This window comes from Podarcis muralis, chromosome 12 (genome assembly GCF_964188315.1).
Source record: "Podarcis muralis chromosome 12, rPodMur119.hap1.1, whole genome shotgun sequence".
Lineage (NCBI taxonomy): Eukaryota > Metazoa > Chordata > Lepidosauria > Squamata > Lacertidae > Podarcis > Podarcis muralis.
Genome location: NC_135666.1, coordinates 58301426 through 58314444, shown reverse-complemented (window position 1 = coordinate 58314444; position 13019 = coordinate 58301426). Strand labels below are relative to the sequence as shown.

The window sequence follows — 13019 nt, the reverse complement described above, 5'->3', positions numbered from 1 at the left end:
ACCATGTTATGCCCCCACCCGGTTCCACCCCCTTTTCCGGCCACTTCTGGGTTGCTGTGATGTGGCAACTGGATGTAGGTAAACTGATCATTGCTTGCACAGTCCTATATTCAAATCACCACTTGCCATTACAGTAATAAAGGAATGGACGTATATGTGTAAAGCAGCTCAAAGCCAACTATGTGAGCTGGGACATCAGTATCGCAGTATTGTGGGTCAGGCTTTGTGGAAGCCCCTTGCAGTTGAAGTCAGACAGCGTCTTAGCAGGCTTCTCAATTAAACTCTGATTTTATCGTTTCAACTCATTGCTGGTCTTACTGCATCAGATCACCTGTATACCACTTAGAGATGACTGTGATGAAGCCATATCTAAATTGTTGAAATAAGCAAATAAAATAAATAAAAATCAACTAAACAAATAAGGGTTTTGATGCCTTATTTTGATGCCTTATAAACATCATATTGTTTTTATTTATCCTTATCATATACATATTGTTATGTGCCTCTTATATGTGCTGAAGCCCAATGATTTTAATGGGGCAAAGCATACTTCTGTATCAGATTGTTGGTAGCCATTGATTTTACTAAAATTTTACCATACCTGTCCTTCAGTTATGTGATATATAGTAATGCAGGGATTATATTATTTGCAGTTATGGCTCCAAAGTGAAATTACTATTGAGCATAGTCCTTCTTCTTACTGTGCCATCCTTGTTTTGGTTATGTTAGTACCATGTAGAAGTACCTGGGAATAAACTATTCCTCTAAGTGAAACATCATTTTGATTATTACTGACATTGGTGCTCATTAAAATACATAACCGAAACACTGTTTTCTGTAGGCTCTGAAAGCTATTTCATGTAACTAGATGGGGAATACAAATGAATAGGGACTGCATCACTTTAGTTAAAAGAGAGAATGCCCTTCTGAGGGAAAAGGGGCTCTGGACTTTAGATCAGTAAGCAATTGAAGTTGGCACTTCAACTGCGCCCCCCCCCCTCTTTGCCTAAAAAAGCCCAATACAGAAATGCATTAAATGAATTAATGCAATTTTTAGATATTTTCTTGCAATCAAATTATACAACTATGCTAAAAACATTGTGGCTTTTTTTTTTGCTGTTTTTTAAGGGGCCAATTGGACCTCTAAGCAATTCAAGATTAAAGAAACCCTCTCTCTGTAGTGTTATGATGTATGTATACATATCGGTCTGAAGATTCTAATGGCCATCTTCTAGCTCCCAGTTCTTTTGCTGTTTAATGCACATGTTTAGCCATGAAATGATGCTTAAAATAACCTGCTTTTTTAAAAAAGAAAATTTAAAGATCTAACAGTTTCAGAGGAAAGCAAGGTCTCATTGCAGCACAGGGACATTCCACTAATGATAAGGGAAGACAATTGATTGTTATTGGCTATAGGATCCACAGATGGGGAAACAAACTGAGAAACATTCAAAGTTTGGGAAATAAAACATTAAGTTTTATGGTGTCATAATCTTTCAGTGCTTGACACTGTTTGCCCATGGCTTCTGAAGAACAAATAAAAGTATCACACCCTAATAACCTCTCATACTTTGCAGGCTCAAATCTGGCATTATGTAGCATAGCTATCTATTTAATCCACAAGGCAGCAAGGAGAGGACTGGTTATCACCCTCCCTTCTCCTCAAGAAAACCAGAAAATGAGTGCAGAAAGGCCTTGAATTGTCCGACTGTGTCAGAGCATGCTCAGAACCGTAGCAGCCCACCTGCCATGGCCCTGGATTGCTGGAAGAAGCCTTCACGAACTGCTCCTCTGGACCTCACTCTCCGCCCCCCCCCCCCGCCCCGTACAGAGTGCAGGATGAAATTTTGACAGTCATTTATGAAGGATCTGGTGCTGGCTTTTTAAATATCCAGATATTTTATAGAAGGTGCAATATCACTTTTCTTCATGTCCAAGCTTCATGATCTTCTCTTTTGCAGCTTGGCTTCTAATGATGGTAAGGTAAGATAAAGGGACCCCTGACCATTAGGTCCAGTCGTGACCGACTCTGGGGTTGTGGTGCTCATCTTTCTTTACTGGCTGAGGGAGCCAGCGTACAGCTTCCGGGTCATGTGGCCAGCATGACTAAGCCGCTTCTGGCAAACCAGAGCAGCGCACGGAAACGCTGTTTACCTTCCCGCCGGAGCAGTACCTATTTATCTACTTGCACTTTGACGTGCTTTCAAACTGCTAGGTTGGCAGGAGCTGGGACCGAGCAACGGGAGCTCACCCCGTCGCGGGGATTCCAACCGCCGACCTTCTGATCGGCAAGTCCTAGGCTCTGTGGTTTAACCCACAGCGCTACCCGTGTCCCAATGATGTATAGTAGTTAAAGAGAAATCAAGGACAGCTAGGAATGCAGGACACACCTCTCTGTGAGGGTGGAGGCTGAACCCAGAGTTCTGCTTCAGAAGGGATACCAAGATGGAGTGTGTGTTTGTGTTTGTGTGTGTGTGTGTGTGTGTGTGTGTGTGTGTGTGTGTGTGTTAAAGTTCACGGCTGCCAGCCAGTCTAAAGGCCTGCCTCTTCCCCACCACCCAACTTGTACATTTAGAAATTAATGTACAATACAAAACAAACCTCCCAAGTCTCTACTATTCTCTTCTCTTAAGGAAACTGGTCCTGGGAAAGATTATTCCTGTGGCATCCTATGACTTGGGGACAGTGGTGGTAGAATATTATCAGGGCTTGTGATTCCTGACACCCACCATAGCCATTCCCAGCCATCCTGGTTATTGTTTGCAAGGATATATTATTTCTTACCTCTTAACACTGCTTATAGAACTGCTTCTCAGAGGTTACTTTATGGATTATGGAGAAAGCTAACTAAGATCATGGCCATCACCTCCTGGCAAATAGAAGGGGAAGAAATGGAGGCAGTGAGAGATTTTACTTTCTTGGGCTCCATGATCACTGCAGATGGTGACAGCAATCACGAAATTAAAAGACGTCTGTGTCTTGGGAGAAAAGCAATGACAAACCTAGACACCATCTTAAAAAGCAGAGACATCACCTTGCCAACAAAGGTCCGTATAGTTAAAGCCATGGTTTTCCCAGTAGTAATGTATGGAAGTGAGAGATGGACCATAAAGAAGGCTGATCACCGAAGAATTGACGCTTTTGAATTATGGTGCTGAAGGAGACTCTTGAGAGTCCCATGGACTGCAAGAAGATCAAACCTCTCCATTCTTAAGGAAATCAGCCCTGAGTGCTCACTGGAAGGACAGATCGTGAAGCTGAGGCTCCAATACTTTGGCCACCTCATGAGAAGAGAAGACTCCCTGGAAAAGACCCTGATGTTGGGAAAGAGGAGAAGGGGACGACAGAGGACAAGATGGTGGGACAGTGTTCTCGAAGCTACCAGCATGAGTTTGACCAAGCTGCGGGAGGCAGTGGAAGACAGGAGTGCCTGGTGTGCTCTGGTCCATGGGGTCACGAAGAGTCGGACACAACTAAACAACTAAACAACAACAACATGAACATAAGGGTAAAATGTCACTTCTGCATATACGGTAAGTTCTAACTTAGATATTCCCATGAATCCATGATTTACTCCAGCTGATGTTCCGGAATTAACCTGATGGACCCCTGGAACCATACATAGAGGGCTAGAAGGCATCCCATCTACCCTTCTGTGATAGTCCTATGGCTGACCCATGCAAGCCCCATTGAAATGAATGGAGCCTGCACCACAGCAGGGCTTGGAGTTGAATCTTCACATTTCCTTCAGCCAAACTGGTGCACATAAGGTAGCCATGATATCCAAATTAGTAAGGCAGAATGAATTTGCAATAAAAATGTGTATCAGCTTATGTTTATTTATAATACTATATCCACAGTAACCATAAGCTAGAATACCCTGGAGCCAAGCGATACACTTTTATAATGCCTGTGTCTTCATTAAGATTTCATCATCCACCTACACTAAAAAGCCTCTTCCTCCACTTTGTTATATCTGCTTTTACCCGGACTCTGTCCTTGCATTATTTTTTTAATCTCCAGTTCCCTACTTTACATGCACTCTCAAATTTTAAACAAGCAAAATTTGTGCATTAGTGTGTCCTTTTCATCTATGATTTATGAATGACAGGTTCCTTGGTGCAGCTTAATGGTATGAGAGGGAGACATTATTTTAAACATTAAAGTGAAAACCATTTGCAACTATGATAAGAGAGGTCTGTTGACATTAAAGTTTAAAATCTGCGCAAGGTAAAGGCGAGCCTCTGAGCCAACAGGTGAGGGCACACCATGCGTGCCGGTTGTAAGGGAGTTTGTCCAACACATTAGCTGCCTCCCTTTTCTACTGTTTCACAACCTGTAGCATTCGGTGCATCGCACAATCCATCAAGTCATGAGCAGGAACTGGAGTTTAATCACTCAAAAAGTGCTTTAGAGTGCTGTGCAGAACATTCACTTAACAGAAGCTTCATTTTATCTGTGGGATAACTTTCCCCTTCCAATTATGTCAGCAAAATGTATTTTTGGAACACAAAAGGGTGGTTGTGGCTGTGCGTACGTGTGGATTTGTTTGTCTGTCTATGTCAGGCATAGGCAAACTCCGGCCCTCCAGATGTTTGGGACTACAGTTCCCATCATCCTTAGCTAACAGGACCAGTGGTCAGGGAAGATGGGAATTGTAGTCCCAAACATCTGGAGGGCCGGAGTTTGCCTATGCCTGGTCTATGTAGATCACATAATATATATATATGATATGCGTGAAAGAGAGAGGAAGAGAGATGTAGAGGAAGTAATAATAATAATAATATTTTTGTACCCCACCCATTTGACTGGGTTTGCCCCAGCCTCTCTGGGCGGCTTCCAACAGAATACACGAAAACATAACAAAACATCAAACATCATCTCGATACAGGGCTGCCTTCAGATGTCTATGGAAGGTCGTAAAATTGCATCTGAATACATTTATACGATGTGCACCCCAAATCATAAAATGCTAAATGGTGTAATATCTGAGCTATTTGTTACATGATCTTCTGCTCTTATTTATAGGCTCAAAACTGACTACTCTGCAAAAACCTCTGTCTGCCCTGTCTGCTCTGCCACTTTGCAGGAAGGCAACCTTTAGATGTGCCCAGGATTAACTGGGAAAAATTAAGAAACAAATTTAAAACCCAGTGGAGAAGATCTCGATTCAGATTAACACCTAATTTTCCAGAGGCCTCTAACTGGTTGGATCCTTCTCTGCCCCACAACCACAAGGCACAAGTCATCTCATGATATGAGTCCCTAATTTCCCCCCTGTTGCATTTAATTTCATTCTACTGTTGTCCCTCACTGTCCCTTACATTTAATCCATCATCCTATTTCCAACTGTTTCCAGCTAAATTTTGGTACACGCTCACAAAAGGGACACAATGTTTCTACATCCTCTGAATGTTCTCGAATGTTTTTATAAGTGGCTTTCATGTTGTTTTGAAATGTTGTTGTTTTTTTAATGCGCCGTTTTGACTTTTTGATGTTTCCTGCTCTGGGCACCATTTAGGGGAAGAAACGTGATAATTAAAATATAAATGAATGAATGAAGGTGATGGCCTTCGCCAGATGTTTATCTGTAGCTGCTGGTACTCAGAGTAATGCTTCCTCTGAAAATAAGGTTCCATTTATCTGTTTTGCTATATATTTCCTTCACGACTGTCATCACTGGGTTGTTGTTGTTTTTTTAATATAATTTAATATAATGACCCGAACACACTGACCAGATGCTTGGAAGCTGTGGCTGGATGGTTTCGTGGGAGCTGATTGAAACTAAATCCTTCGAAGACAGAGGTCCTGTGGGTGGGTCGGGATGGCATGGGGATGAGGGACCAACTCCCTTCTCTTGCGGGGGCCCAATTAGTGCCATTGCCTTCCGTTAAGAGTTTGGGTGTAATCCTTGACGCCTCCCTTTCCATGGAGGCACAAGTTACAGCAACAGCCAAGGCGACATTTTTCCACCTTCGCCGCATCAAGCAGTTGGTCCCTTACCTTTCCCGCCCTGACCTGGCCACAGTGATCCATGCGACGGTCACCTCCAGGCTTGACTACTGTAATTCGCTCTACGCGGGGCTGCCCTTGAAGCTGTCCCAGAAACTCCAGCGGGTGCAGAATGCTGCAGCGAGGCTCCTCACAGGGTCTCTGCCATGGGAGCATATTCACCCAGTGCTTTTCAAGCTGCACTGGCTCCCGGTGGAGTACAGGGTCAGATTTAAGGTGCTGCTTTTGACCTTTCAAGCCCTTCACGGCCTAGGACCCTCGTACCTACGGGACCGCCTCTCCCGGTATGCCCCACGGAGATCCTCAAGGTCCCTAAATAACAACACCCTAGAGGTCCCAGGCCCTAAGGAAGTTAGATTGGCTTCAACCAGAGCCAGGGCCTTTTCAACACTGGCCTGGTGGAACGCTCTGCCTCATGAGACCAGGGCCCTGCAGGATCTGATTTCTTTCCGCAGAGCCTGTAAGACAGAGTTGTTCCACCTGGCCTTTGGCTTGGAGCCAATTTGATTCCCTCCCTCCCTCTCTTTCTTTTTTCCTTTCCTTCTCCTCCTGCGATGAGGCTACATTTTAATATTTTAATGTTCCATTATTTTAATGTTGTATTTTATTTTTGTTTTTAAGTTGTAATCATTCTTCTTGTTTTTATTATTGCTTGTAAGCCGCTCTGAGCCCGGCCTTGGCTGGGGAGGGCGGGGTATAAATATTATTATTATTATTATTATTATTATTATTATTATTATTATTTAATCTAGTGGGCATTATGGTATATAATGACAACAAATTTCATACACGTATTGTGTTTTATTTCTGGTGCTGTGATATTTTTATTGTATGTTTTAATAGATCTTTCTGTCTCTCTCTCACACACATAACTGTTTAATTGTTGTTGTTGTTTTTTAAAAAAATTGCTTCTTTCCGATGTTTTTAGCTGTTTCTAGGCTTCATCATTCCATGCCAAACCACCTGGTGCCATGTGCTCTCACGACTCAGATTTTCTTCAAAATTTTTTATGTGTAGATACTATGAAATAAACTCAAATTAATTTTTAAAAAAAAATCATCCAAAATTGGGTGCAGGAGAATTTTTTTAAATTTTGATTTTCACACAATTTAGGCTAATGCGATTTCTGCGTGAGTTTAGAAAAAACAAGGGATCCGAGATGTATTTTGTTTTTATTAAATAATTAATAAAACTTTTAAAAAATATTTTATTACCACAAAAAACACCCTTCTTATTTTTAAAGCACAACAAGTTCATGGTTAGCCCATCCTACAAAAAAAAGTATGATACATATTGTTAGTTGTGGTTTGCGTGCTATGGCTTATCGAACCTACCAAGGTACAAAATGACTAAAATTCACTTTTAATGGTCAGTGACCCTTGTCTGTGGCACTCAATACCATATTTATACCTTATTTTGAAAGAGACCAATATTATCTTTATTTTGATACCCAAATAAGCCCAATTGGTTGAAAAATAAGCGAATCAGGAGGTTTCCCCCCCCTAAACTGATGCAGAAATTGCATTATCCTAAATCGTGCGAAAATCGAAATTTTTGAAAATATCTCCTGCACCCAATTTTGGACCAAAAAAATCTTTGAAAATGAATTTGAGGTTATCTCAAGAAAATATTTTTGAAGAAAATCTGAGTCGTGAGAGCACGGTCGAGTACAGTCCGGAGCCCTGGATGCTCGATGAAAGGGACGCTCAACAAAGCGCCACTCTGTGCATGCGCAAAGTGCAATTTAGCGCTTCTGCACATGCGGCAAACCCGGAAGTAACCCATTCTGGTACTTCTGGGTTTGCTGCGGACGTTCGACAAAATGGACCCTAAATGGGGCGGACTCAAAACGAGGTACGACTGTAATGAAATCAGGTCATTTGACATGGAATGACCGTAATAGCTTATCCCCCTGTGTGTGCACAGGGGGGGGGGGGCAAATACGACCCAGGAACAGAGAGGCAACAGTGTCAAGGAACTGCCATAGGAACAGGGAAGGGAGGTAGAGGGGCCATTGGGATACAGGGATCCTCTGAAAGTCTTGCAAAGCAGTTCCTCTTCCTGTGGTGGGAGCCCCAGCACCGCTCCTGGTCAAGCCGGCCAGGAGGGAAGCACGCCTCTTCCGTTGCCCACCTTGCGCAGAGGGATAAAGCGCAAAGAAGGAAGGAAAAGGCTGGGGGTGACGAAGTTCTTATGTTGGGGACAAAACTGGAAAAAGCCACTCCTGGATTCTGCTAGCGTTTGAGGCAGACATGAACTTTGGGGTTCCACACTGTAAATAGTTTTTGCACCAAATAAAACCTGTAAAAGACAGGTCAGAGTCCTGCCTGGTTACTCGCGAGCAACCACCCCTGCCATCTGACACAACACATTTCAACTGCAAGAGCGGAGGGAAAGAAATGTTCTGCACCTGGAATGGCCCTGACAGGGACGTGGAGAGAGGAGGATGGTCCTCCTCCAGACTCCTGTGGTATGGATGTAACCATGGAGGTCCAGCGTAAGCACTGTGGCCCATTCTGCCGCTTGAGGTGAAACAGGAAGTGCCGCCTTGCCCTGCCTGATTGGAGCAAGATTTTGCCGAAGTCGGCATTGACACCAGTACTGCTACTGCATTGATGTGGGAGGTGGCACACCAACATAATTAGGAATGCTAATACTCAACTGGTCTTAACCAATATGTCTGTACTAAACTTGAGCTATAACATGTGCTGTTAGAGTTTCAGTGGTCCAAAGGAATGGAAGTAATGAATTTCCTTTTTGAATTCCAGATACTGTTTTTGTATTTGCAAAAGTTTGGTGTGTCAAAACCGACCAATGAAATGAATTTCCAATGTCTTTGCCAGGTATCTCAGTCAACTACTGTAAATCTGAATTCCTCTTAAAAAAATTACGACCTAAAACTGAAAAATTAATTTATTTATGTCTAAAAATTACAATATGTGCCAAATAATTAAATATTTAGAAATTCATATGTTTGCATTTATATGCAAATTTATTTTAAATGAATTATAATCCACTTACACGGAAATTAGAAACATACTTAAAAACATGAAAAACCAAAAAATCTCTCAACTTTGAGGAGAACAGCTACAATTCAAATGTTGTTTCTAGCAAGTTTTCTATTTTTTTTCCCAAACTTTACGAATCCTTCTTTCTGATAATTTTTTGAATAAATGGCAGTTTACAGTAGTGGATTTTATTCTGTCCCTAAAAAAAAAAAAAAAAAAAGCTAGACTAAATTAATCCTTTTGTTCCACAGAACTCAATCTGATGATGAGGTATACCATATATATATATATATATATATATATATATATATATATATATATTCCGCCCTATACCCAGAGGTCTCAGGGCGGCTCACAGAACAAAACCAGAATACAAAACCACAAAATATATAATCAAAATAAAAACAACACTACAACAAAATAAAAACTATTCTGCACCCTATCATCAACGGGGGACCAAATTAACACTGGGTAGACACTGAAATCAGACTTTCTAAACATCTCTTGTTACAAGCTCTTCCATTTAAGAACCTTAAACCAAATCTACTGAACTCAGTCTACGTGCCTTTTTTATAGTTTTGTTTTTCATCTTTTAATCGTCTTCTGCTGTTATGATTGTTCACTTGGTTTCATATACATTATAAAGTGAAACAATGAAAAAAACAACAACCGGAAAAAGGAAATGGAATTTCCAATGCGATTTACCTTGTAGATTTTGCAACGGCAAAGTCATGATGCCTCCTGCTGCAGCTGCGGCCACCAGCCCTTGGATGTTGGTGAGATTAGCGGTAGGCAAAGTCAAGACCAGTCCTTGCTGGCCCCCCAACTGACCCGCCATGTTGAAAGGAATAAGGATAGGTTGATTCAGTGCTGGCGTGCCTCCTGGCATCACCCCTGCTACAGCTGAGGCTAGCTGCTGCGCCGTCAGTAGTGGCTGAAAGGAGACGCAATTATCATATTTTAACATATTACAAAATAAAGGCACAACAGCACGGCTGCAGTGGTTTCACTAGAGCAGCCTCCCCCCCAACCTAGTGCCCTCCAGATGTTGTTGGATAACTCCCACCAGCCTCAGCCAGGACAGCCAATCTTCAGGTATGACAGGAGTTGTAGTCTAAAAGCTCTGATGGACAGCATGCTGTGCAAACTGGCCCAGAGCCAGTGACTTACTTCTGATTTGTTTTAGATTTCTGACTACAATCAAGAAGAAGAAGAAGAAGAAGAAGAAGAAGAAGAAGAAGAAGAAGAAGAAGAAGAAGAAGAGTTTGGATTTGATATCCCGCCTTTCAATCCCTTTCAGGAGTCTCAAAGCGGCTAACATTCTCCTTTCCCTTCCTCCCCCACAACAAACACTCTGTGATCAAGGGGCGCACACGTGTGTATACAAGGCCGGCAGCATTTAGAAATGCTGGATTGGTATTTAGATCAGGCACGTCCAACTCCCAAGAGACTGCAATCTACTCATAGTATAAAAAAACTGGCTATGATCTACTCATTGTCATTGCCAGGAGCTGTTGAGTTTTTTTAGGGACACCCAAGCGATTTACTGGTAGATCACGATCTACCTGTTGGACATGCCTGATTTAGATTAACTAGTTAAAAACACTTTTAATTGACTGAAAAAGGTGTCCCAATCAGCCAGCAGTTGTAGATAGATAAGATAATATTTATTACGGCCATAGGCCCATACAGGTAAAAACAACACATAAGTGACAGGGTTGTAGATACAGATGATATGGATACAGATATAGATACAGACATTCTTCTTCACTGTGATTAAAAAATATAGCTGGCAAGTGTCTTCTCAAAAGAGGCATTCTCTCTTTTCCATTACATTGGGAGGAACACCTCTTCTAAGACGATGCCTCCCACAAGAAATTTATGTGCCGTCTAAAAACAAAGGAAAAAATGCTTCTGGCATCAGAAACATTGTTTTTACCCATATGCAAGTTTCGCTGATTAATCAGCTAAAAGTAATATGAACAATCAATTTCAATTGATAAATTTGCAGCGAGTTTATATAATAATTTATGAAAGGAAAAAATCAGTGCATGGGAGCTTTCTCAGGCAAAGCTTTCTAGAGAAGGTGTTGCTGCACTACAACTTTAATGCGCAAACTGGCTTCCAAGTAAATATTTTGTACTCCATGTGGTCATTGGCCAAATGGGGGCCCCATTGTTTGCCCCACTGGCCAGAGAGGTTCCAAACCCCTTCTGAAAAGACTTACTGTAGGTACCCAATAATATTTTAAAATGCAGTAGCTATTTGCCAAATTTGGTGATAATTAAAGCCTTTGTTTAAGATTTGTAAATCACTTTTCAAACAAAATGCTTCCCAAAGCAGTTTAGACACATCCAGCATACCAGTAAACCCAACATGACCTAACAACCAAAAATAAGTTTGTTGGCCTGGTTTTTTATACTAACATTCCTTCAATCATATTCTCAGGGTGGTTTTCAAAAGAACAAAGCAATTAAAATGTAAATACAGGGCTGTTCTTTGTGTTTGCTTTTTGCAGAGGTATTCTGCAACAGTAATAGTGCAATAATAGTGCATTTGTACGGAACATCATTCCACTTTATTAGTTGCTTCCCCAACATGAGCACATTATGGCCACTTAAGAGGACCGCTCCTGCACTGCTGTGCAACAGAAGTGGCCCAGAAAATAAATTGGAACATCTGTGGCATAAACAGTTACAGGATTTCAGCAGGAAATTACAGGACTCGTATTTATTGGAAACAAAGAAGTATGTCCGCTCCTAAACATTTGCAGGTGCAAACAGTACTAAGAGTGAGATCGTATATAACTGTCCCAATACAAATCATCACCAAAGCACAACAAAAAGGATATCTGGATGGACCGGCTGTTGTTGCGTAGACAAAAAATAACCAAATTTGTAACCTCCCCCCCAAAAAAGCTCAGGAGGTCAATCTATAACCCACATGGAGTTGTTGTTCCACATATACTTTTATGCTGTGAAGAGCCCTGAAATCTACGGATGAAGGGTGGCATACAAATTTAAGAAATAAAAATAATATAGGTCTGATTTCTGGCAGTGAGGGCTGCTCTACAGGCTTCTCGTGAGTAAGCAGATCTGTTCAGAGATCAGAGGAAGTGTGTTCCTCATTGCTGCTCTCAGTCTCTCTTTAGGAAATATAATACTCTGCTCCTTTACACTCACAAACGCTGATTTGTTGATTTCCTCTGAATTCTTTCCAGTTTCACATCCATAGCAGCCCCCCAGAGGGCAGATCTGCAAAAGCTGCCAGCTATAGTTCTGGGGGTGCTACTCTGACTGGCTTTGGCCCTTCCGGGTCATAGACAGAGGTCTTGAGCATCACATGCAACTTGATGGTTTTTGTAAAAAATAAATCAACGCTGCCAAGCATTGAACATGGGCCTTTCTGCATGCACAGTTTGTGCTGCACCACTGAGCCAAAGACCCTCCCCAAATATGGAAAGCTTCATGAATCTGCATGTAATCTTTGTGCAGGGGTCGTGCTAAAATTGCTGCATAGTTCAAATTTTAATACAAGTGCTGCCAAAGCAAACACAAATCCTCAGCACCTTTGTCAGACTAAAGCTCGGAGGGTTCTTAGGAGGAACTTGTGGCAGTTCAAATGGCACCAGCCAATTTAATTCTCCTGTGGAGATATGCTCAGAAACTGGGGGCCAGAATGTCTGCCAGCTCTTCCCTAGCAGCCTGGCTCAGTCACTTTGTAAACAGAAACCCTTCAAATTTTTACTTAGCATTACAGCCGAATCCACATAAATACTTGTTGGCTCCCAACTAGGATAAATGTAATTTGAAACAAAGTCTGTGCGCAACACACGCAACTGTCAAACCCAAACTGTTGAATCAAACTTACATTAAAAGTCCATTTAGCAGTTTCACATCAACTCAGGCTGCATTTAAAGCAGAAGGCTGATGTGAGGCTCCAGTAACCTAAATTAAGGAGCAAAAATCCCTAGCCCAAATCTGAAATTTGGCTTGAAAA

The 13019-nt window shown here is 41.8% G+C and overlaps 1 protein-coding gene and 1 non-coding gene across 2 annotated transcripts in view; both read right to left on the bottom strand.

Annotated features, from left to right (window-relative positions):
• Positions 1 to 13019, bottom strand: part of POU6F2 (POU class 6 homeobox 2) — a 247798-nt gene that overhangs the window by 144185 nt on the left and 90594 nt on the right. The window contains exon 3 of the mRNA XM_028750937.2: positions 9726 to 9954. Coding sequence (XP_028606770.2) covers positions 9726 to 9954 — 229 coding nt within the window. The remainder of the gene's footprint in view (positions 1 to 9725; positions 9955 to 13019) is intronic.
• On the bottom strand, positions 12470 to 12575 carry LOC114607947 (U6 spliceosomal RNA). The gene has a single exon (XR_003709266.2). It is a non-coding gene; the product is annotated as a U6 spliceosomal RNA (small nuclear RNA).